The 24644-nt window shown below is 40.8% G+C and overlaps 1 protein-coding gene across 4 annotated transcripts in view; it reads right to left on the bottom strand.

Annotated features, from left to right (window-relative positions):
- LOC147125018 (transmembrane protein 33-like) overlaps positions 1-24644 on the bottom strand; it is a 189118-nt gene that overhangs the window by 130225 nt on the left and 34249 nt on the right. For all 4 annotated transcript variants that reach the window (XM_085996094.1, XM_085996090.1, XM_085996087.1 and 1 more), the window contains exon 6: positions 1275-1408. In XM_085996094.1, coding sequence (XP_085852220.1) covers positions 1275-1408 — 134 coding nt within the window. The remainder of the gene's footprint in view (positions 1-1274; positions 1409-24644) is intronic.

Below are 24644 nucleotides of genomic sequence, written 5' to 3'. Positions count from 1 at the left end.
TTGTATAACCTACCAATAATTCTCAATAGGGTAAATGACAGCACTTAGCGGATATGCTGAAATAGGTGAGCAAGGTGGTCTGACTAGCGGGAGAGTCAACGGAGAAGTACACACAGCAATTAAATAGAATGAAGAGTTAGTGGCCTGAAGTTTCCTCCGTGGGCACAACCCGGAATTTACACCCCAAAATGCGCCTATTTTGCCGATGTCAAGTTACACCCAAGTGTCTTCCCAAACATATTAGAATATGCCCAAACTTAAAATGGGCGTAAATGGGCCTAAATCTGCGTAAATAATCATGGCCCAATAATATGCCGAACTCACACCGGTATATTTCTTCTTTGAATCTTAAAATTAAAAGTATCAACTGATTTCACCATCATTTATACACATCAGGCACAGCATGTTTAAGAACCTGCAATCAGGGTAACTTTTTAATTTTTAAATGAGACTTATACTTTGCTATAAAAATGGATTCAAAGAAACAGTGCAGGTCTCAGTAAGGATTAAAAAAAATTTAACTCAAAATATTGCAATTAATTATGGGGAGATTATATACGAGAAATATTATATGAATGTTGGTTCCTCAATGTGAGAACACATTAATCCAAATTATCAAAATGTGATGACATCATGAAAGGAACAGCATTTTACTCAAAGAACACCGCTGTATGTAGTCTCAAAAAATCCGGAAGGCACAGTTTTCATTCACTAATTAAATACTAGCACAGATCCATTTCCGAATTTAAAGAATACAAGTCACTGAGAAATTGTTAAAACAAGTTATAATCACTGCTGATTATAAGGTTATAAAGTGTTAATGGGGTGTTCGATGGATGTTATAACAAGATATCAGTTCTTTTTGTAAAGATGCTCAGTATAGAGTCATATTTTGAAGCAAATTTTAAATTCAGACATATATGCACACGTAAACACCAGGTATTTCTAAACAGGATATTTAACATTTGGAGTGTATTGAATGGTTATTCATTTAAAATATTGGTTAATTTATGCCATAGACAGCTTGTATACATACCATAGTATAGGTGCCAATATCTGCAAGGAGAGGTAACAACCATGTAAATGCCTAACATTGTCCCACACTGTATCCTGTATAAGTAGATACAAGCTTTGTGTGATAGCAAATGTCAGCTTTTACACATTGTACTGTACAGGTTTCAACCAAGCAGTGTAATTAAAAAAAATCTGACTAATGCTTTCAGGATTAAACAGACTGTTATAACAATGGCATGAAGTTTAGATTTAATATTTACCCAAGCAACATAAAGACAGCTGCAGGCATCAAGAGAATCTCATTGCACGCAATGAACTTGAACAGGCTCTGCTGGTGTGTTGTCATCTTGTCTAAAAAGGATCGCACCCATGGTATGGAATTAGGGCCAATGATCTGCAAGAAAAGAAACAAAAGAAAAATTGCTGACTGTATGTTGCCTTAATTATCATCCATAAAAATCAAGCTAGTTTCTATTTAGCAGTAATACCACACTTCAGTGCATTTTAGAAAGATGTACAAAATTGTGAAGTGTCTTCCACACATTTCATGGTAATACGCTTTGAATTAGAAATAAGGTAAATGCAGTTAACGTCTTCCCAACACATTTGCTGTTGTACGGGGTACTGTTTGAAACCTCTGGGGTACAGAAGTACGTCATCAGGACTAGGCATCATTAAGAACATTTTTCCTTTCTGTATATGGTTGTGATGGCACAAATGTCACATGTTGTGGGTTATTGGAGGCCAATCATCGCACCTCCAGGACATCACTGCAGGAGTTCCTCAAGGCAATGTTCTAGGCCCAACCAACCAACCAATGACCTTCCCGCCAACATAAGGTCAGAAGTTGGGATATTCACTGATGATTGCAGTGTTCAGTTTCATTTGCAACTCCTCTGATAATGAAGCAGTCAATGCCCGCATGCAGCAAGACTGGATAACATTCAGGCTTAGTCTGATAAGTGGCAAGTAACATTCGTGCCACACGAGTGCCAGGAAATGGCCAGCTCCAACAAGAGAGCGTCTAACCACGTCCCCATGACATTCAACAGCATTACCATTGTCGAAACCTCCACCATCAACATCTTGGGGGTTACCACTGACCAGAAACTTAAACTGGACCAGCCACATAAATACAATAGCAAAATACTGCAGATGCTGGAAATCCGAAATAACAACAGGAAATGCTGGAAAAACTCAGCAGGCCAGGCAACATCCGTGGAGAGAAAATAGAGTCAACGTTTTGGGTCAAACCCTTTGTCAAGACTGAAAAAGCACAGGAAATGAAATAGATTAAAAGGCCAGGCTGGGAGAGAACAAAAGAGAAGTGAAGGGACATTAAGAGGTATTCAAAACGAGACGAGATGGTGATAGGACTAGTGGAGACAAAAGACGGCTCTAGATTAGGTGTGAAATGCGCTGGCAGAATGGGAGACAGCTGCCATGTGGGAAATACTTTGGTACAAGAGCAGGTCAGAGGCTGGGTATTCTGTGACTCCCCAAAACCTTTCCACCATCTACAAGGCACAAGTCAGGAGTGTGATGGAATACTCTCCACTTGCCTGGATGAGAGCAGCTCCAACACTCAACTCGAGACCATTCAGGACAAAGCAGCCCGCTTGACTGGCACCCCATCGACCACCTTAAACATTCACTCCCTCCACCACCGGTGTGCTGTGGCTGCAGTGTGTACTATCTACAAGATGCACTGCAGCAACTTGCCAAGGTTTCTTCGACAGCACCTCCCAACCCACGACCTCTACCAGCTAGAAGGACAAGGGCAGCAAGTGTATGGGAACACCACCACCTGCAAGTTCCCCTCCAAGTCACACACCACCCTGACTTGGAAATATATCACAGATCCTTCATTGTCACCGGGTTAAAATCCTGGAACTCCCTCCCTAACAGCACTGTGGGAGTACCTTCACCACACGGGCTGCAGCTGTTCAAGGCAGCGGCTCAGCACCACCATCTCAAGGGCAATTGGGAAGGAGTAATAAATGCTGGATTGGCAGTGACACCCACATCCAGTGAATGAATAAAAAAAAATACAATATTCAAAAGGGGAAAACATTCAAAGGCTGAAAGGAACTCCACAGAACGTCATTTCCATCCGAACTGTGGAGGCTCAGGTATTTTCAAACCAATTATGTAATGCAACAAATATAGTACTTACAGCTAGAAACCCACTATATTTCTGGAGTCAGGCAAGTGTTTTAAACAAGGTACAGTATGTTGTCCTGCTTAAAATATTTTCATTTTTTCAGTCTTCACAATTTCACTTGAAAATCAATTCATTTTTATTGCAATAACCAATATGCTGTGTATCTTGCTTTATGTTAAGCTTCACCTGGGAAAGATCAATGATTGGTTGGTTCTGAATTTTTAAATTTAGAGTATGTTGCTAGAAAAGTGATGCTTTTGGTATAGTGTGTTACATAGAAACATAGAAGATAGGAGCAGGAGTAGGCCATTCGGCCCCTCGAGCCTGCTCCGCCATTCAATGAGATCATGGCTGATCATCCAATTTCAGTACCCTGTCCCTGCCTTCTCCCCATATCCCTTGATCCCTTTAGCTTTAAGAAATATATCCAACTCCTTCTTGAATATATTTAATGAACTGGCCTCAACTGCCTTCTGTGGTAGAGAATTCCACAGGTTCACCACTCTCTGGGTGAAGAAATTGCTCCTCATCTCTGTCCTAAATGGCTTACCCCTTATCCTTAGACTGTGACCCTTGGTTCTGGACTCCCCGGCCATCAGGAACATCCTTCCTGCATTCTGTCCTGTTTGAAACTTATAAAATTCTATCAGGTCCCCTCTCATTTTTCTAAACTCCAGCGAGTATAAGCCCAATCGACCCAATCTCTCCTCATACGTCATTCCTGCCATCCCAGGTATTAGTCTGGTGAATATCTCAAGTTCCCAGTCATCCTAATAAATGCAGTACTCTTGCCTCAATCATCCCTTCATATTCCAATTAACTACATCACCACTGTGGACAGGCCCAATTTGTGGTTTTCAACGAAGATGCTACAAGCTTCTGAAAAGCTTTTGTGCAGTCACCCAGAAAAGTACACATTTGCACAATTCTTATAAGAACTCAAAGCCAAATAATGGTGTTTTTGTAACAAGGTTATAACTAATTCAAAGCTATAAAGCAGAGTCTGCCTATTCAGCAGAACATTGCACTAGCTTTAAAACGGAGTTACAACAGCACACGCTTTGAATTTATGTCTTGATTGTGCTACCTACATAATTGGCACATCATAGTTTGCATGTTGTTATCTTAAACTATATTATAAGTGATTAATTCATATTGTTCTTATTGCCAACAGGGTTTTAAAAGAAAACAGATCATATAATTATGTTTCCAAATTATAATTTATGATTGACCTTCAAGAGATGCAGGTCAATTCTAATACTGATTAGATTTAACAGTGAAACAATCACTTCACTGATGGACTTCATCCTAAAGTGCAAGATTAAGAAATGCAACTCATCTATACTTTTACACAGGTGGGAGATGTTTACTTGAATGTACAGCATTTTCTATGTACCTCAAAACAATAAGGGCCAACTTAATTCAGCGGGCTAAAGCAAGTACTCCATCTTATAAAATACAGCAAGCCTACTAGGAGATTTCCTTTGGCATCACTCACAGCAACTTAATGGGCAAACTATTTTATAACAAAACATATATAATCAGAAATGCCTTGAACAATCACAATAGCCATTTTCTCAACATCCATTCCTGAAATGATCAGACACCTTTTGTTAACTCAACATTTTCAATTATATAAACTTTTACAGCCACCACTTAGAAGATTCCATTGCTCAAATCTTACAACATCTATGCAACACGTACTTAAAAATGTACAGGGAAAGAATTTTCTTTGCTCGAGTCGCAAATGCCCCTGGGGAGGGAGGGGAAATGGGAAGCTGACCAAAGGCCACCGGACACAAACAAGACCATCTGATTTTCCAGGAGGGAAAAAAACTCATACAGACAAAAAAAAGAGCAAGTCAACGACAAGTACTTAAAAGTAAGCAAAATATATTGAATTGGAAATTGGAGGAATAAAAATATAAGAAAAAGTGAAGGACAAGAAAGGCCACTTAGTCCATTGACTTGTCCCTCTAGTATTTCAATTGTCACTCCAGCATTTAACTGCATCTTGAACTCCTTTAATATCTTCGATTCCACTATTTACCTGCAGATCATTTCTAATGTTTACCACCCATTTTTGAATATTTTTATAGATTAGTTTTAAGTCTACTTGCATGCATTTAAATTTAAGTTCCTTTGTCCAATTTGTCTGACCAACTTTAAAGCAATATTCTGTATGTAAACACTTCATACTTCTGCCTTAACCTTTTGTTTAAACTCTAGAGCTTAAGCTTTTCTGATCTTTACTCATAGCTCATCTACTTTACACTTGGAATCATTCATGTTGCAGTTCTCTGCACTCTTTCTAATGCATTGCATATCCCTTCTGTAGTGGAGCAACCAGAACTGCAGACAGCATTACAAGTGAGGTATGATTAAAGCATTGCAAAAGTATTTCCCATAGTCTTGCATTTCACTGTTCTGGCTATGTACTCCCAATATTCTATTAAAAAAAAAAATTAATTGCGTCTCCACATTGTCTTGACACGAAAAACAACAAACCCACCGTCACTTGTCAGCTTCCTTTCAAAGTCTCTCCTTTGCTAATTATAGTCCTTGCATTGCATACCAATGCTTTTTACCCTTTCTTGCAATAGACAGTACTTTGTATTTGTCAGTATTAAATTTCACTTGCTGTTTGTCTGCCTACATACATGATAGACCTAAATCCTTATGCAAATCTTGAACTACATCCTCCACCTGTTCATTTTAGGATCATCTGCAAATTTAACAACCTTGGCAACTGATTTCTGCATCAAGAGAACAAGGCTCCGACTTTCAGATTCGGCAGGGATCTCACTGGAATGGTAGCATGGAACGCCCGAACAACCACCACCCTCCCCCCACACCCACGATCCCAACCAAGCCAGACTGCCAACCTCAGGTGTTAGGGAAATAAATCAGTGATATTTTAAATATAAGCAGGTGTATTCAGCTTTCACCATTAGTTCCAGCAAATGACATTATTGGGCAGTGACTTTTCAGTCCTTATATCCCCATCTGCTTTTAACGGGAGTCTCATCAAGAGTCTGAATCACCACCGTAGCTGGTGGCTTGGAGGTGGGATCTTGATTTTTTGGGATTTTTAACCCCTCGCCCAATTCTTTCCTGCCTGTCTTTGGGGGGGGGGGGGGTGGTATTAGCTCCATTCTCTGGAACTCCTTCTGCCATACTTATCTCTCCACCTTCAAATGATTTCTCAAAACTTATCTATTTGACTATTTTTTGTCACTTCTATACTATACCTGTGCATTGTTAACACTAATTTGTTCAAATCTGCTTAATCCCAGAAAAATAATATACCAGGGAAATCAGAAGTTCAACTTACATCACATTTTTGCAAGTTAGACACCAGCGTACTAACAGGATTCCATCTTGTCAAAAGGAACAGGTACTAGTGTATTCCCCACCTCCATCTGTTGAAGTGGCAGCAATAGTAGTGTTAGCTAACCACACATATACCAGCTTGCCCTGTACTGTGGCCTGGAAGTGCTCCTAAATGCCAACTGTCAGTTTTTAAACTGACAGCAAGCACCTTACTAGAAAAAGTAACTTTTTTTCCAGTAGGATCAAAAATGATCAACATCACCCAATCAAATTTGAACAACATAACCCAATCAAATTGATTGGATGGTGGATTGAAGACTATTGGAAGCAATCAATCAGAATTTATCTTCTTCCAGTTAGTTGCACACAAAATTGAGGCAGAAATGTTTTCTGATGAGCTGATGGTTTTTGAGAGTTGCAATTTTGTTGCAGATGTGTTCATATATCATATACACACACATACATACACACACACATACATAGGTAATTTCATAATAGATAGATACCATAAAACAAGAACGTAGATAAAAAGGCAGCTTTTTAAAAAAATACTTTGCCTCAAAGGAGCTTTCTGGAGCATGACTGTTAATTATCTTATGTGAAGGTTTATTTTCTCAAAACTAGTTGCAGAAGCTTTTGAAAATAAGGAGTCAGGTCCTGCTGTGAATACATTAAGTTGCTTTATTTGAACATTCCCATTATTGCCTTTGCAGAATTGCCAGAATTTAGGAATAAACACAAGAGTCGCATTGGAATGGTGATGTGTTTTACTTGGAGTGACACAGAGATCACCATATTAGTATGATGGAGGATATGGACAGTTTGTGCTGAGTTGTAATGTTCAGCTATGTTTTCTAACTGTAAAAAGCAGTTTTCAATTTCTTTCCATATTCATGGAGCTCCCATTGTTACCATACGGTAATCAGGGAGTGTCCCCACACCATCCATAATAGAGCAATCAACATCCAGCAAATGTAAGGAATGACGTTAATAATAATACAATAGATTGCGCACCCTAGTCAGGTTCACGTGAGGGCACTAAATTCAGCCCCCATTCTCGCAAACTGAGTTTTTGTGCATTTTGCTTTTTTTTTCCAGTGATTGCAGTGTGCAATAGTTTTTATTTCTGGTACAAGAAAATATATCGTTTTGACAGTCAAAAGAGTAAACATCAGACATTCCTGTTGGTGATAATAGGAGATAAATGCTGAACACATTCAAATGACTTTCCGCTGTCTACTATTTTAATGGAGGGTGTTAAACGATTATTTTACATAGGTTAACCCTCTATCAAAATAGCAGGCAGAGGAACGTCAAATGAGCATGTTAACTGTTCATCAACTATTATTACCAATAGCAAATTCTAGCCTCATGCAGGTTGATCAGCATCTAAAACGAAAAACGAGTTATTGTTTGGGTGTGACTCTTCATTAGAACTTGGTTCTTAGCTTCAAAGCCATTGACTCACCTTAGTCCCTTCTGAAGGTACTTAAAATAGATTGTTTATTTAAGATTGTTAAATTGACATACCCACAATTCATTCCACGCCTGCCTCTGGACTGCCATGGCCTCGGAGACAGGGTAGATGTGATGGTGATCCAGTTTTGGTTTGCCCATGCAGCATACACTGCTGTTGGGGTTATTGTAGATGTTAGTTAGTTAGTTATAAACATTTCAGGTCACAAATTAACATGCATATAGGGTCAGGTTTACTGGCCTGCGAAGTTATATTGAAATCCCTACAGCTACGTTATTTTCGTATTTATCTGTAATCCTTCCAAGAGAAAGCATTTTTGGCTTGAAAGGCAGAATTAACAATGCTATAATAGCCATATCTGTCTAACCTAGCCTACTTTATCCCAAATTTTGGCAACAAGACGTTCAATGTAAGGATAAATGAATCGTTGGCTGGGCAAAATAAAACTGGTGTAGACCCTTGGGCTCTTTACAAGAGGGGAGTAAAAGACTGTGTGCGCTCAACACATACATTTCTACAAAACCCGTCAAGCTAGGTTACATTCTTAAGGTATGCAGCGGATGAGGAATATATGATTAATATATGAAGAAAATTCACTTTTCCAACGTTGCCAAAGAATTTAATATATATTGAAAAGTATTTATAATTTTTATTTTTCAGCTCCAATTTATATCAGCTCTGAGTCTGTGAAAAAGTCCCCCTGTTCATGGTCAAGATTTCCTGCAAATCTATTATTTACTTCACATGGAGGACTTTTAGGACAATGGCCAATCACCTCAGGATAGGCAGCTGACGCAACATGAGAGGGAGCTGCTAAAGCTCTCATTATACCTGCAATGAATCTCACACATAGAAAACTTAATCTACAATACTAATATCCAGGCTGACTGGTGGGGGGGGGGGGGTTCTTCCTCACATGAGAAATAAAAGTCAGTTTACTTCTGTATATCTTCTTAGTACTTCTAAACTCTTTTGTGATAGATGGTGATAAATAAAAAGGAAATACACAGATCACATTTATTAAGGCAAACATGTTCGAGATTATTTAATATACAAGGGAAATGTATTGAGAAAAATGAAATTGCTTACACCAAAAGGGCTGCCCCATCCGTAGGTCATTCTATTACTTTCAAAGATTAAAGCTATAAAATCCCCATTTTCTGTTACCAAGGGCAAGTAAATTTCAAGCTTGGGAAAGTAATAAAACTTGTCAGTATTTCCTGAAAGTGAAATTAACTTTGTGTCAAGATGTTATTAGAAGTGATTTATAGATGAGCGCAACAAAAATGTAACAGAAAAATGTTAATTTCCATTAAACCACATAAAAATAGGGGGTACTGTACTTGTTTTAGCAGTGACTGCTGAAATGAGAATTAAGAATGCAGTAAAAGTCTATTTCCTTGGTAGAAAGCATTATCTTTAAATGTCTGCATCGCACGAGTTGCCCTGCAGCACCAATTGTACTTGAGTGCATCAGCAATCACACCGCAACAAAGCAGTTAAATACCATTAATAACATTGGAATATTTTTAAATGAACTATAGCATTTTAATCTAATGTCCATCAAATAGGTTAGAATTTCGAACAGTACATTCTATATAGTTTGGCATGTGTACATCATCAATGCAGAAAAAATGTATTACCCTGTACTATCAAAACAAAAAGTAGCAAAGATGAACATTAAAGAAAATGTTGAAGCCTTCAATGCTGAACTTTCACAGCATAAAACACTGTTTGCAGTAGTTGCCTGCTCATTATTATTCCCACGAATTAATATTTGAAGGAAGATATTTTAATAGAAGCAGCTAAAAGCCTTTAATGCACAAATGTGACAAACAGTATTAAATGAAAAGAATGAATGCCAAGTATGAGGCTTCCTGCCAAATGCTGTTTAAATGGCTTGTTGTGCTGAAACAATCTGAAGATTAAAAACGTCTCTTGAATGACAACAACACATCAGAAAATAAAATTAATGCAGTACTTTCATTAGCAGAATTGCATCTCCATGTGTTTTCTTCTATTATATCTGAAAATCACAGTGGTACAATGCCTCTTGTGTCACAACAGGCTTTTAGGCAAATCTCCAGCATCTCAGCACACCTCAGTGCAATTCAGCCCAATACTGCTACTCTCTTTAATGAAAACAAACTAAGCAATAAACCACTTGTTCCCTAAAGCTAGGTCCCTCTTGCAACAAACAAAATCTGATAAAAGAAAATATGCTTTCATCTAAATGTTTTTTGAATCAATTATGTTCAGGAGATAAAAAGAAAGATATCTTTTTACAAATAGGTTTCCGATTTACTCAACAACTGAACAAAAACTAACAAAAGGCAAATAATTTTCCATACCACTTTATTACAATTTATTGAAAGCCTTTTTACCTCAATGCATATTATGATTAAATCATTTGTCAGCAGATCAAAGGGTATTTCATTACTGTAAATTAGGCTTTCCAACTACTTGACATTTTTTCCACTAACTGTCCTACTTAAACGCTACAATAATTTATGAGTTTGCATTTTCTGACTAAACATGAAGACATCTACAATTTTAACTTACTGCACTGATCATTGTGCATCAAAGCAACTGCAGAGGCAAGAGAAAACTTTACTGTATTCAATTGGCACATCGAAGCACATTGTTGCCAGATGTTCACTGCATGTTCAAAATACGAAGTTGAGTGATCTTTATTAATTTATTCACTCTCTGTAGCATGGTTACTTAGAATGCTATCTCAAGGGCAACACAGCATAACTAACATAAACAAAGTTGAGAAAAGAATTGCAAATCCTTAACTTGCTAATTTTTGCATAGAGAAAAAAAAATCTTTGAAAAAGCCCTCTATTGGAATAATAATTTTAGTGGATGAAAAAGTATCTAAAAACACCCAAAAAAAAGGGGAAGGAAAGAAAATTTTTCAAAATTGCCAATGATTAAAGTTCTACGTTTACAAGGCACTAGGGTGATTGAAAAGTAAATGGAACATGCATGATGGAAATGTTCTTTAAAAGGAAAAACATATGTCTGTCACTATGCTATAAGTATGTACTTATTTTAAAGGGCATCATCTCTTTTTAACTTCAACTGCCCAGTTAAAATTTCACAAGTCAGAGGGTCAAAATGTTCGGTGAAGGCAAGTTTGCTAAATCGTTAAATGACAATTATTTCTGAATCAATCACTGGAGTCACGCTACATGTTAAAAAAAAAGCACAACATAACACAAACATGCAATAAAAATGTAACCTTCCTATACTTGGGAGTACAGTTACACCAGATGCTAACTATATACTGGATCAGCTTTTTCTGTAGTCACTGCCAGAATAATCTAGCTAGATTGATTTCATTCAGCTGAACAGTAGGAATATTTTATATATTCTTTAGTTTAATAATCAAATGGAAACACGCTTTAGGTCCAATATTTTTGAAAGCTTATAATGAAACAAATGCAATTATAACAAAGCAGAATATATTTTTGCAATATCCCCCATCAACTTAAAAGATAACATTTAAATGGTTTGTATATAATTAAAACAAAGAACCCTAGCATCTGCTGCAGAGATAAACTATTTAATTAGCATTTGGAAATAAGTTTCAATCTAAGTACTTCAGATGAAATATGGTCACCTCTTGGATAACATTTTGAAACACAACTCATTACTTAGAGGATGGTGTCTGGTAATAAGGGATTCCGTTGAGATTTTGTGTTTGTTAATTGAAATGTTACCAGCTGTTTGCCAAATGCAAACCCCCAAAATGTGGGTCAGTAGAAGCAAATCTTATCAAATTCAAAACCCTTCAGATTATCTGAAGCACAAATTCAGTAAGCATCAGCCTTGAGGTAATAGCACTAAACACTGTCGCTACCTAGTGGAATTTCAGTGCATTTCAATTGTACAGAAGTGAAGAAACGGGAAAATTCTCCGAATTCCCACAAGAGGGAACTACCAATCTTTTAATAAAATTACAGCACTTCCATTATTAAGTGCTATAAAGCTGATTACTAATAGCTTTTTAATATATTCTTAAAACTTGGAGTAAGTGTAACTGTGCTGAAAGTTCTTAATCTCGTGTGTGCACACTGCAGTAAACACAGCCTGGGGTGACTAGGACAGGATTTGGCTTTTCAACCTGCTACTCGAGAAATTAAAGATGGTGATGCAGAGTGCAATAGAGCTAACAGTTGCCGCCATGATGGGTGATGACTTCACTAAATGTATTTATACACAAACTGAAAGTACCCGTTCATAAGTATATAGCAGTAATTCCAATTTGGTATATCATCTATTTTGACTATTGATAGGCAATGAACAGAAATGTCAATTTTGTCTTGGTTGTAATTAGTATGAGAAAGTGCATTCAAATTGGCTCTTTTTCTAGTCAATTTCTTCTCTCACTCAAATTACTGATTTCCCTTTAAGAATTAAAAAATGTTTAATCTTTCTTTAAGGGAAGAAGCTCATTCCTGTTCTCATCCTTTTATGGGCCTCTTGCCACCAAATTCTGCTCCAGCTTGGAGGGTGGGACAGTTTGGCCTCTCAGTGACTGACAATGACATTCTGTGATCAGTCAGCAGGATGCAGAATTCAAGTGTGGCAAAATGAACAACATCCATTTTTCTTGCCCAGAGACAGAAGCTTTAAAGTGATTCATCATGAAACAAAACAGCCAAGAATGTAGAAAATTAATCTAACCGGGGCAAGAGAATTTGGTGACTAGCTGGCACAGAGGCTCCAACTCACTATCTCCTGAGTGGTTATTGAATGCTCATTGCTTCAGTTATGAGGTCTTCTCTCCCCCCCCCAATTGTTAAAACTTTAGTAAAATAACAAATATTTGCAATAAAAAGACTGACCATCAAGAATTCAAATAGAAATTTAGGGCTGGATTTTCATTCAGAAGTCGGGAAGGAGGCGGGACTACAACTTTCGGGTTTTAGTCCCGCCTCCATCAAGATGCGGCCAATCCACACGATTTTCCCTTGATTGACCTTGTTGAGCCCGCCCAGCGGGCCAATTAAGGGCCACCCGGCAACAGGTGATGTCACAGACTGAAATTTCATCTGTCAAGACGTGTTGACAGATGAAATATCAGTGTTTCACAGCTGTTTGAAGCTGTCAAACACTGACAGTCTTACTTCTAACCTGAGTCCTTCTACACAGACTCAGTTAGAAATCACGCCGGCACTGAAAGCTGCAGGCTGTCACTTTTGACAGCTCGCGGCCATTCTGCTTTCTGTGCCAGCTGAATGATGGACTCCCGAAGCCTAGAGGAAGGAAGGCTGTTAAGGTAAGTACAGGTAATTTAAACTTCTTTTCACACTTTACACACACCAAGCACACTTACCTTTGCACTCATGCACCCATCACTCACCTGAACACCGACATCTCGACCCCTCCAACCCGACGGCCCGCCTCCTCTAACCTGGCGTGGTTTGGAGCCGTTGGGAATCCCACACGACACCCTTCAAAATAGGGATTAGGCTAAAAACTGCCTGTTAACTACCTGTTAACAGGCAGTTAATTGGCACTAATCCCTTCCCGCCTCGGGTCGGCGGGTCCCAGTGCAGGGCAGGTACCCGCCTCCTTTGAAACTTACGTGGAGGCGGGTTTTGGGCGGGATGGTGTCGGGACTCCCGAATTCGGTATTTTTGCCCCCGCACACCTAAAAACCTGCCTCACGGCACACTGAATATCGACTCCTTAGTGTCAGAGCCTTGAACCCAATCTTCATACAAATTCTGAAAAAAAGATATCAATTCATCCAAATTAAAGTGCTCGGCTTTGAAAAAAAAAAGTTTCAAAATAACGTGGCTTAGTGGTTGTTTACAATCTGCAGAAACTCTCGCCACAAGCAACAGTGAATTTGATTTTTTTTTTTAAGTCTATATCATTATTGATTATTAATAGCAGCTTCATTAGCATTCACCATGACCACCAAACTGAATGTTCAGGTTGATTCAGAGATCCTGAAAGTCAAGATTCAAAATTAATTAGCAAAATGGTAATGTTTCCCAATAGCTTTTGCCACATCATGAGTGCGTACTATTGAAATGTGCTGACAAAACCACTGTGGGTTAAAGCAGCTTTAGCTCAATTGCTTCACTTAAAGATTCGGTGAGATGAACATCAGTCCATAGCAAAGCCTGGTCCTGCAGGCTCTACTTATTGTACCTGCAATAAAAACACATGCAATTCTTTCTCACAACTTGGCAAACTACTCTCACCCCCTGCTTGTGAGGGGGAATTTCATAAGTCACCAAAACAATAAACTAAGGTTGTTCTCATAAAGCTCTCATACAAGTAACATATATGCCTTGAAATTATGCTATTCACATAGAGGCGCACGGATGCTTATAGTGTTTGTCATCAAATGTTAAGAGGTGTTAACACATCTAAGTAAAGGATTTTCATATGAATGCATCCTAATGTTAATATTTGCACAGCACCATTTCAAGGCTATTGTATGTTTAAAGTAAGGCTCCTGAATAGCAATTAATCACGTCAGAGTCATGGATCCAATTTATACAACCATTTCGTTTTGTAGAAATTCTGCATGGGCAGAATTTTTTTTAGAAACGTATATACATATATATTTAAACATGTGAGTTTATAGTTATTGATTTATACCCTGGTAAGATTGCTTGAGGTCACATTATCAATTTAGGAGAATGCTATTGCAATTGATAGTAGTTAGGGCAGTGAAGTCAAGAGTGAGATGTCCCAGGGATCAATGCTGGGAAGTCTACTGTTCCTAGTATATAAAGTAACAAATTCAGAAACACAACGCATATTGTTCAGATTTTCAGATGATATTAACTGCCCCCACCCCAACCGCCTGCAGTTTAAGTCTGATGAAGCAAAAAGGGAATGGCAGAGAACCTAGACAATATGTGCAGAACTATGGGAAATTAAATTCAATACTGGAAAGTGCAAGGTGTTACATATCAAGAAAACAATGTTGATAAACTTACTTAATAAATGGTGTGAATTAGATTTTTTTTTAAAAAGCCTGAAAGTGACAGATTCAACATTCACTAATTTTAGTCACTGTGAAGCAAAAATCAACATGGAAAAGAATGCTACGCTATATTGTCAAATCTCAAGAGCGATGTCTGAGGTCATCATGTTGAAACTGTATGGTGTTCCAATCAGGTTGCATCACAAGTACTGCTGTTAGTTCAGGTCATCAAGGCACAAGGGAAAACATTCAAGCACCAGAAATGGTGCATAGAAGGGCCACGAGGCTGATCCCTACTATCAAAAAAAGTTATAAAATAACATTAGAAAAACCCAATCTTAGAGAGGATGCAAATGAGAAGCAACCTTATAGAGGTACAGGAAACTTTGTGCTATCCGGCACCGACGGGACCGAGCTGTTGCCGTTCCCTCAAAACTGCCGGACACACCAGCGTTAATGTTGAAGCATACGGAGCTTTTCATCTCCGTATCTGACAACAAACACTGTTGCTTAGCAACAGCTTCTAAACAGTCGGCCCGTACCTTGGAAGCATCTCTGTAGCTTAGCAACAGCTTCAGAGAGACTTTCCAGAGCCTGACTGTTGAAAAAAAAGCCACGAGAAGGAAAAAAAAGCCACGAGAAGAAAAAAAACCTAACAAAACGGCTCCTGATTTTTGCTGGTGGCTCGAGCTTGCCGGACACTTAGCCTCCGGATAACACAAAGTTTCCTGTACATAGAATATGCGAGATACGAAAGGTTAATCAAGGACACTATTTCAAGTTAAGTCATGGTGACAGGGCATAGGAACAAACTGGAAAAAGGCAAGTTCAGGTTAATAGCATTTCTTCACAAGAGAGCTATACATCTGAAATAGTCTTTCAGGTGGAATAGCAAAGGCAAAATCTTGAACTTTACAAGAGGCAGCTGAATGTGTTGATGGGGAGGTGGAACTGTTGGTTTCTACGGAAGGTTCAGGTAGATAGGCCAATTGGCATCCTTCATTTATGATCTTTCTCATGCCTAGAGAGGCTTCTCTGTGTCTGTGAGTAGCAGCGAGGGGATATACAACCGTCTGATTGAGGTCTGAGCAGCGAAAAGATTCTGATATTAATGCACATGCAAGAACAAGAAGTATGGAGTGGAGGTCAAGGTATAGAGATGAAAAGTGGTTGGAGTTGGAGCACAGACAGTGGGGAATGAACATAGACAGTGTTGTGAAAGAGATAATTAACACTCAGAACTGTGAAAAAGGTACAAGAAGGAACATGATGCAGATGGTGCATAAGCAACTGATGTGAACCAGGAAGCCAGTGAAACCTCAACTGTGCCAAAACAATAGAAAATTCAAGCTGAGAGATTAAAACAATTCAGATAGTGAAATGTTCCCTTAAATTGCTAGAATCACAAGTGGTATAAAGTAGGGTGTGTAAATCACTAAACAAAACTACAGCAAAGTAATCTAGGTTTCCCCTCAGTATTACACTAACAGAAAAGCAATATCCTCAATTTTGTTCTGTGGCTATTATGAATATTCCAACACAACTTTTGTTCTGTGAATTTGTTAATAGATCATCTAAGCGGCACATGAATTAGGCACATGAATTAGTTCAAAACTTGTATTTATATAGTGTCTCTTAGAAATATCTTCAAAGCACTTCAAGTAAAATTAATTACATTTCAAAGTGAGATTACTGTTGTTCTATAGGTGAACACGGTAGCCATTTTGCACATAGCAAAGTCCCCAGACAGCAATGAATTCAATGATCAGATAATGTATTTTTTGGTGATGCTGGTTGAGGGAAGAATATTGGTCACTAGGATAACTCCTTGCTTTTCTTCAACATCTACCTGAGCCCCACTAGAACAGGTTCATGGAACATCTCAACCAAACGATGGCATCTCTGACCATGCAGAAGTCCCTCAGCACTGCTCTCGAATGTCAACCTAGATTAGTTTTAATCTTGTTGCAAGACCCTTGCCATCCTCAAAGTCAAAAATGTTAAAGATACCCTTCATAAATCCTACCTAACAAGCAAAATGTTCAAAGTAATGCATTTGGGATCCATTTGCCTGTATTTTGATATTTAGTTTATTCAAAATGACTACATTTTAAAATTTGGGATCCTTAAAATCTGTTGTAATTATTGCAGAGGTTATGGATATATCTGCGTCGAAAGCTGCACTGTAAATTTAACCTTTAACTAGTGGGATTTCATTGTATAAGAAATCACGTTGCAAGATTGAAAAGTTGAAAGGCTTTGAATTTTATTTTGCAAACCTGTACATTAGAATTTGCTAATGAATAAATCAATTTCTACTGAAGGACAAACCTGAGTGAGTTATTAAATCATACATCAAGTCTAAAGTTGTCACTTCCCAGCGACTGCATTGACAAGCCATATACATTTGTTAAGCATCTGAACAAAAGAGATATACTGCTGTTTTATTTATTTGGTGGAGTACAGATGTAGGGCTGCAATTTATCAAAATGACAACTAAATCTATCTTGTCGTACCTATAGCTATAATAAGAGTGTGCTGAGATCAACAAGTCTTTTCTTCAAAATTACTGATCTGTAAATTGCCCTTGACTGTTGTGGCAAATAAAAATCACCTTCTGCTGTCAATCAGGAACGTGCAGACATGACAAACATTTACGCACCGACAGAAAAAGGGTTGCCAAGTGTGGCATTTTAAAAATCATCTGTATTTGTTGATCTTTTGTGGCATGACTGATGGTCAACATTTTCATAGTAAATAGGGCTTTCTTAAAGATTCCTGATGAGCATGACAGATTTCCAAGCAATGTCACAGGCACACTTTGCTCAGTTCAAATATTTATATTGATGAAGTACAATGATTTAGCAGTACTAACTGTACAAACTATAACTATATTAATTTATATATGCATTTTTAATATTACATATCTTTGTATAAAGCTTTTGTACCTTTGGAAATACCATTAATATCATTACTGTTGAAGTAATATGGTCATTGCCTGGCATGAATTCTCAACCACTTGGATAGAAATCAAGATCGCAAAAGTCCAAAACCTCGAGGTAATTCATGCATAATCAGAAATCAGCAAGGATCAAGCGCAACTTACTGCTGCTGAATTTGTATCAACTTATCAAACCCTTCCTCAAAATTCACAACCTTTGTTCTTGAACAAATTCTTGTTAGCCATGCCTTTATTTGTTTTTATTGTTGGATCGCCTGTGGCACTATTCATAGGTACTCTGGAATATGGTAGTGATGCTTAGCGACAAAGGTGGAGCTGCACTTAGCCTGGCATGTCCCTTTAAGGATATTGCTCAAGCAATCTTCTGGGCAAGTGTCCTAATGAAAGAAAATCAGATTATTTGTAGCTGTTTGTAAATTCAGGAGGTTAATTAGAGGGCAATTGTAGCTGCTTGTAAATCTCTAGCTCCTGGTCTTGGGGACAGGCCAGGCTCTTGAGGTCAGAAAAACCACCAAGAAATGACTGGCTTTTTTTGTGAACACACTGACTTGAGTTTTCCATAGAATAGAACTGTGAACTGAATTAGGTTTATTTTTTTCTAAGTTTATTTAGTTTAATCAGCAATTCCAAATGACAAGGTCTGCAATATAACACCTGAATGATTGCTGAAGAAGCTTGAAAAAAAAGTTCCCACTTTATTTTAAGAAATAAATCAGTTGCTCCCTCTTGAGTTTTTCCCTTATTTAATTTAGCCATTTCTCACAGTTGGTCAAAAGATACACTGCTTTATAACAATAGCGGAGTTAATAAGAGTGAAGTTAAGTGGAACAGGAGGTAAGTGCAACACTTACAGGAAGTGCACGCAAGACTTTTAATATATTACTAGAAGATCTCCCATAGCAGCGCTCCTCCTAAGTTGGGAGATATGCGGTTTTGCTGTCCTTGTGACTACAGTTCCCTCATGGTGGATTTCATTAACCCATCTGGATGGACATGAAAGTTAAGTTAAAAAAAATCCTATTTAAAATTATGGAGTTACAAATAAAGCTCTTCGTTTTCTAAAACACTTAAAACCTTAATACTATATATTTGTATAGTATTATCACTTTAATCATACAAATTAACTGTGATAGTTTTCGTTGCACCAGCTGCATTGACATGAAAGTTTACGTCAAAAAAACTACAAGTTTGTTAAAAATTACTGAGGGGAAAACATAGGCTTCTGTTACAAACTCAATTCTACATTTACCAGCATGAAGATAAGTCGCTTGGAGGAGGGCTCCAATGTGGAAGGAGGGGTGCGGGTAACTGTATGTGGGTGGTTGGGGGTAGGGGTCACAGATTAGGTCAAGGGCGGCGGGGGGAGAAATTGAGGATAGCAGCTCCTGATGTGGTTCTGCGGGGCCTGAAGTAGTAAACTTGAGGAGGCTTGACCATTACTAACAAGGGGTTACAACCGGGGAAGAAGACAATTTTTTTTATATGGACAGGAACATTATACAATGGGAAATCCAATCCACTATTCTTTTCCTGAAGCACACATTTATGTCTCCAAGACTACAAAGTCTAATTTCTATTAAGGAAACACTAGATGAGTTCATACAGAAGTCAACTAAGAGGCTGCAGACATTCTGGATTTTGTGTTCTTGGAGAAATCCTTTATTTTTTTTACATTTTTGGGGCTCAGCACTAGTCTAGAGGAGATTCAGGATATTTCAATAGAGCTTCTAATGCTGCCTATGTTCCTCAGGAGACTGTGCAAAGTTTTCTTCTGGCTTCAGGCTTATAAACCAAGGTCCACTAACTCAACAGTAAGAACTTGGCTGCTGGCGACTGCAATGAACCTAGGAACATGTTTGTTCACTTAGTGCTTTCATGATATACGCCTGCATCAAGTATTGACCGGGCCATAAAGGATCTCAGTTAGAATGATACAGGTGATAAAAATGACTACAAAATAGATGCAGGCTGGTTCAATTACACCCTCCCTTCCCTCTTCTAAAATATAAGAAATCACAACACCAGGTTATAGTCCAACAGCTTTATTTGAAATCACAAGCTTTCGGAGCGCTGCTCCTTCGTCAGGTGAAGTGGAGGGATGCATAAAAACACAGCTTAGATAGTCAGAGAATAATGTCAGATGTTTACAGGTAATCTTTCTAACTGCCATTTATCACACCTCGGCAGAGAGATAATCACAGCAATCAAAGGTGTAAATGGTTTCCAAACAGGTCAGTCAGGAAAACATTACATCAAAGAACAATGAGGTGGGGTCAAATGTTGCAGACGCTGGGGTCTGTATGAAAAACAAAAAAAGACAAAAAACATTTTTTTTGCTGGAAATCACAGCAGGTCCGGCCGCATCTGTGTGGAGAAAACAAGCCGACGACGACCAAAGAACACACCCGCCAACTCAACGGACTGATCAAGACCTTCGATCCAGACCTTCAAAGCATCCTACGCGCTCTCATCCCACGTACTCCCCGCGTGGGAGACTTCTACTGCCTCCCAAAGATACGCAAAGCCAACACACCCGGACGTCCTATCGTATCAGGCAACGGAACCCTGTGTGAGAACCTCTCTGGATACGTCGAGGGCATCCTGAAACCCATCGTACAGGGAACCCCCAGCTTCTGTCGTGACACTACAGACTTCTTACAGAAACTCAGCACCCACGGACCAGTCGAGCCAGGAACACTCCTCGCCACGATGGACGTCTCGGCACTCTACACCAGTATCCCCCACGATGACGGCATCGCTGCGACAGCCTCAGTACTCAACACCAACAACAGCCAATCTCCAGACGCCATCCTACAACTCATCCGCTTCATCCTTGACCACAATGTCCTCACCTTCGACAACCAGTTCTTTACCCAAACACACGGAATAGCCATGGGGACCAAATTCGCACCCCAATACGCCAACATCTTCATGCACAAGTTCGAGCAAGACTTCTTCGCTGCACAGGACCTCCAACCAACGCTATACACCAGATACATCGACGACATTTTCTTCCTATGGGCCCACGGCGAAGAATCACTGAAAAGACTACACGATAACATCAACAAGTTCCATCCCACCATCAAACTCACCATGGACTACTCCTCAGAATCGGTTTCATTCTTGGACACACGAATCTCCATCAAAGACGGACACCTCAGCACTTCACTCTACCGCAAGCCCACGGACAACCTCACGATGCTCCACTTCTCCAGCTTCCACCCTAACCACGTTAAAGAAGCCATCCCCTATGGACAAGCCCTGCGAATACACAGGATCTGCTCAGACGAGGAGGAACGCGATGGACACCTACAGACGCTGAAAGACGCCCTCGTAAGAACGGGATATGATGCTCGACTCGTCGATCGACAGTTCCGACGGGCCACAGCGAAAAATCGCATAGACCTCCTCAGAAGACAAACACGGGACACAACCAACAGAGTACCCTTCGTCGTCCAGTACTTCCCCAGAGTGGAGAAACGACGCCATGTTCTTCGCAGCCTTCAACATGTCATCGATGACGATTAACACCTCGCCAAGGCCATCCCCACGCCACTACTCGCCTTCAAACAGTCGCCTAACCTCAAACAGACCATCGTTCGCAGCAAATTACCCAGCTTTCAGGAGAACAGCGACCACGACACCACACAACCCTGCCACAGCAACCTCTGCAAGACATGCCAGATCATCAACACAGATACCATCATCACACGTGAGGACACCACCCACCAGGTACATGGTACATACTCATGTGACTCGGCCAACGTTGTCTACCTCATACGTTGCAGGAAAGGATGCCCCGGAGCATGGTACATCGGCGAGACCATGCAGACACTGCGACAACGGATGAACGGTCACCGCGCAACAATCGCCAGGCAGGAGTGTTCCCTCCCAGTCGGGGAACACTTCAGCAGTCAAGGACATTCAGCCTCCGATCTTCGGGTAAGCATTCTCCAAGGCGGCCTTCGAGACGCACGACAACGCAAAATCATCGAGCAGAAACTGATAGCCAAGTTCCGCACCCATGAGGACGGCCTCAACAGGGATCTTGGGTTCATGTTACGCTACATGTAACCCCACCTGACGTAGGGTCATCCAGACTCGAGTCGTCGTTGGCTTGTTCTCTCCACACAGATGCGGCCGGACCTGCTGTGATTTCCAGCAAAAAAAAATGTTTTTTGTCTGTTTTTTTGTTTTTCATACAGACCCCAGCATCTGCAACATTTGACCCCTTGTGACCCCACCTCATTGTTCTTTGATGTAATGTTTTCCTGACTGACCTGTTTGGACACCATTTACACTTTTGATTGCTGTGATTATCTCTCTGCCGAGGTGTGATAAATGGCAGTTAGAAAGATTACCTGTAAACATCTGACATTATTCTCTGACTATATAAGCTGTGTTTTTATGCATCTCTCCACTTCACCTGACGAAGGAGCAGCGCTCCGAAAGCTTGTGATTTCAAATAAAGCTGTTGGACTATAACCTGGTGTCGTGTGATTTCTTACATTTGTCCACCCCAGTCCAACACCAGCATCTCCACACCACATCTTCTAAAATAATTTTTCTTCATGTTTAGGTCTTTATACAGTAACGTAATGGTTATGTTACTGCAGTAGTAACCCTGAGGCCTGGAATCCAGAGACCATGGGGGGAGAAATTCAGTATCGCCCTGTTTGGGGCGCCGTTATCGGCTGTGTGCAAAATTTAGTGCCTGGCGCTAATTATCGCCTCCGACGGCAAACTTGGCTTTTATCGCCCCTGGAGGTGATTGGAGCGCTAAATCAGGCGCTACACACCTCTCTTAAGGCGTTAAGGCCGAGGAGCGAGGCGCTACCTCAGAGTGCGGGCGCAGCGCAGGTGCTGTCAGTTACTGATTGAACACAGACACACTGGCGCCGGTCAGTTCTTAAAGGGGAGGGTCGATCTTGCTCCCCAGCCACACCCTGCTCATTGGAGCCTCGAATCTCGGCCTGGACAGACCTGTGGCTAAATCTTCCAGCCAAGGACTATGGAGAGGGCCTGGGAGCGAGCACAGCGCTTCAGCGCGCGGGCCTTGGAGGCTTTGGTTGGCACGGTGGAGCGAAGATCTATACTGTACCCAGAGAGTGGCAGGAAGCCTTTGCCATACGTGTACAGAAGAGTGTGGAGGGAGGTGGCTCAGAGCGTCTCCTCAAGGAGCATGGTGCCCAGGACCCATATCTAATGTAGAAAAAAGTTCAACAACCTCACTCGGGTCATCAGGGTGAGTGGCTTCTTTTCAAAACCTCTCCATCCCTCCATCTCAACCTCACTATGGCCAGAGGGTCTTAAAAGCCCCAATGCCCAACACTCATCCAAGACCTATGGCCCTTTCATCAAACACACACGCACATTCCACACTTTGCATACAGTAAGGGCTATTCAACTGTGGGATGCACATCAGGCAAGACCATGGCTGCATACAGTAAGGGCTATTCAACTATGGGAGGCACATCAGGCAAGACCATGGCTGTATATTTACTCAGATGCCGTCCTTTTTCTTGCAGGCCAAGCTATCTCATAATAGGAGACAGCAGCAACGGATGGGTGGAGGGCGTCCTCAGCTGCAACCCCTCAGCGATCTTGAGGTGCGCGTCCAGAGGATTGTAGCAAGCCAGGTGATCGGTCCCATCGCCACTGGAGACGCCGACCTCGTTCTGGACAACAATGGTAAGGTCATCACCTTTTTGTCCTCTCTCCTTCCACTTGTTCCTCACAACACCAGCCTTTGACACTTTCAATCCAACTTACTAAATCGCTGCATTCATTCCTCCCTTGCTGCCACCCTGTCATCACGCTAAAGCCACTCTTGTACCTCCCTGCTTTCAGATGGTGATTCACCAGTTGAGGAGATGGGCCCTCAAGCTGCAGGCAAGGAGGAAGAGGAAGCTGGAGCATCAGCGCCACCCTCTCCCTAGGAAGCCCATGCCCACACTGGGAACATGCCTTCCCTGGAGGGGAGCGGGGGGGGGGAAGGGTCTGATGAGGGTGAAGGTCCAGGACCCAGCGGGCTGCAGCAACGCGATGGGGGTAGGGAAGCTCGGGGGCCTTCTCCCCAGAGGGAGAATATGCCAGTGAGTCCTACTGCACTGGACGCAGAGGAGGAGCAGCTCCTTGCTGAAATTAACACCCAGGCGGTGCACAGGCACACTGAACTCATGGGTGCAAATGCTTAGTGCTGCAATTCAGTCACTGGCTGCCATGAGCCCATCTCTGACTGTCCTCATGCAGACTCAGATTGAGGCTGCGCGAGCACTGACTGCTGCCATCCTCGCTGGTTCGGACACATTTCCCCGGGGCTCTCACTGCGTCGCAGCAGGCCAGCAATCTGTGCTCCAGCAGATTGCTCCGGATGCTCAAGTGCTGCCCCGTGGGAGTGCCAGTGTGTCGGTCGAGCAGGGAGCTGCTGTCCTCTCGCAAGATGACAGCATTCCTGCTGCCTCCACCACACACACCACACACACACGTTTTTGTATTCAAAATGTACATGTTTGGTCTTTGCAATCATTGTTGCCTTGGCCGGCTTAGGTGTTGCGGGTTGGTTTCATTCATGTTGTTCTCAATGGCAGAAGCCATTTCCTCAGCAGGGGCCTAGAAGCGGCTTGCTATCAGCCATTGACGGACGGCCCTTCCAGTTTCGACATTGTGTGCCTCCCTCCCGCCTTGGTGCTGCTGATTATCCTCCTCCTCATCTTCCTCCTCCTCCTCTGGT

This window comes from Somniosus microcephalus, chromosome 1 (assembly GCF_052327205.1).
Source record: "Somniosus microcephalus isolate GS21.2 chromosome 1, FLI_Smic_1.0, whole genome shotgun sequence".
NCBI lineage: Eukaryota > Metazoa > Chordata > Chondrichthyes > Squaliformes > Somniosidae > Somniosus > Somniosus microcephalus.
This window is presented reverse-complemented; position numbering and strand designations above follow the sequence as displayed.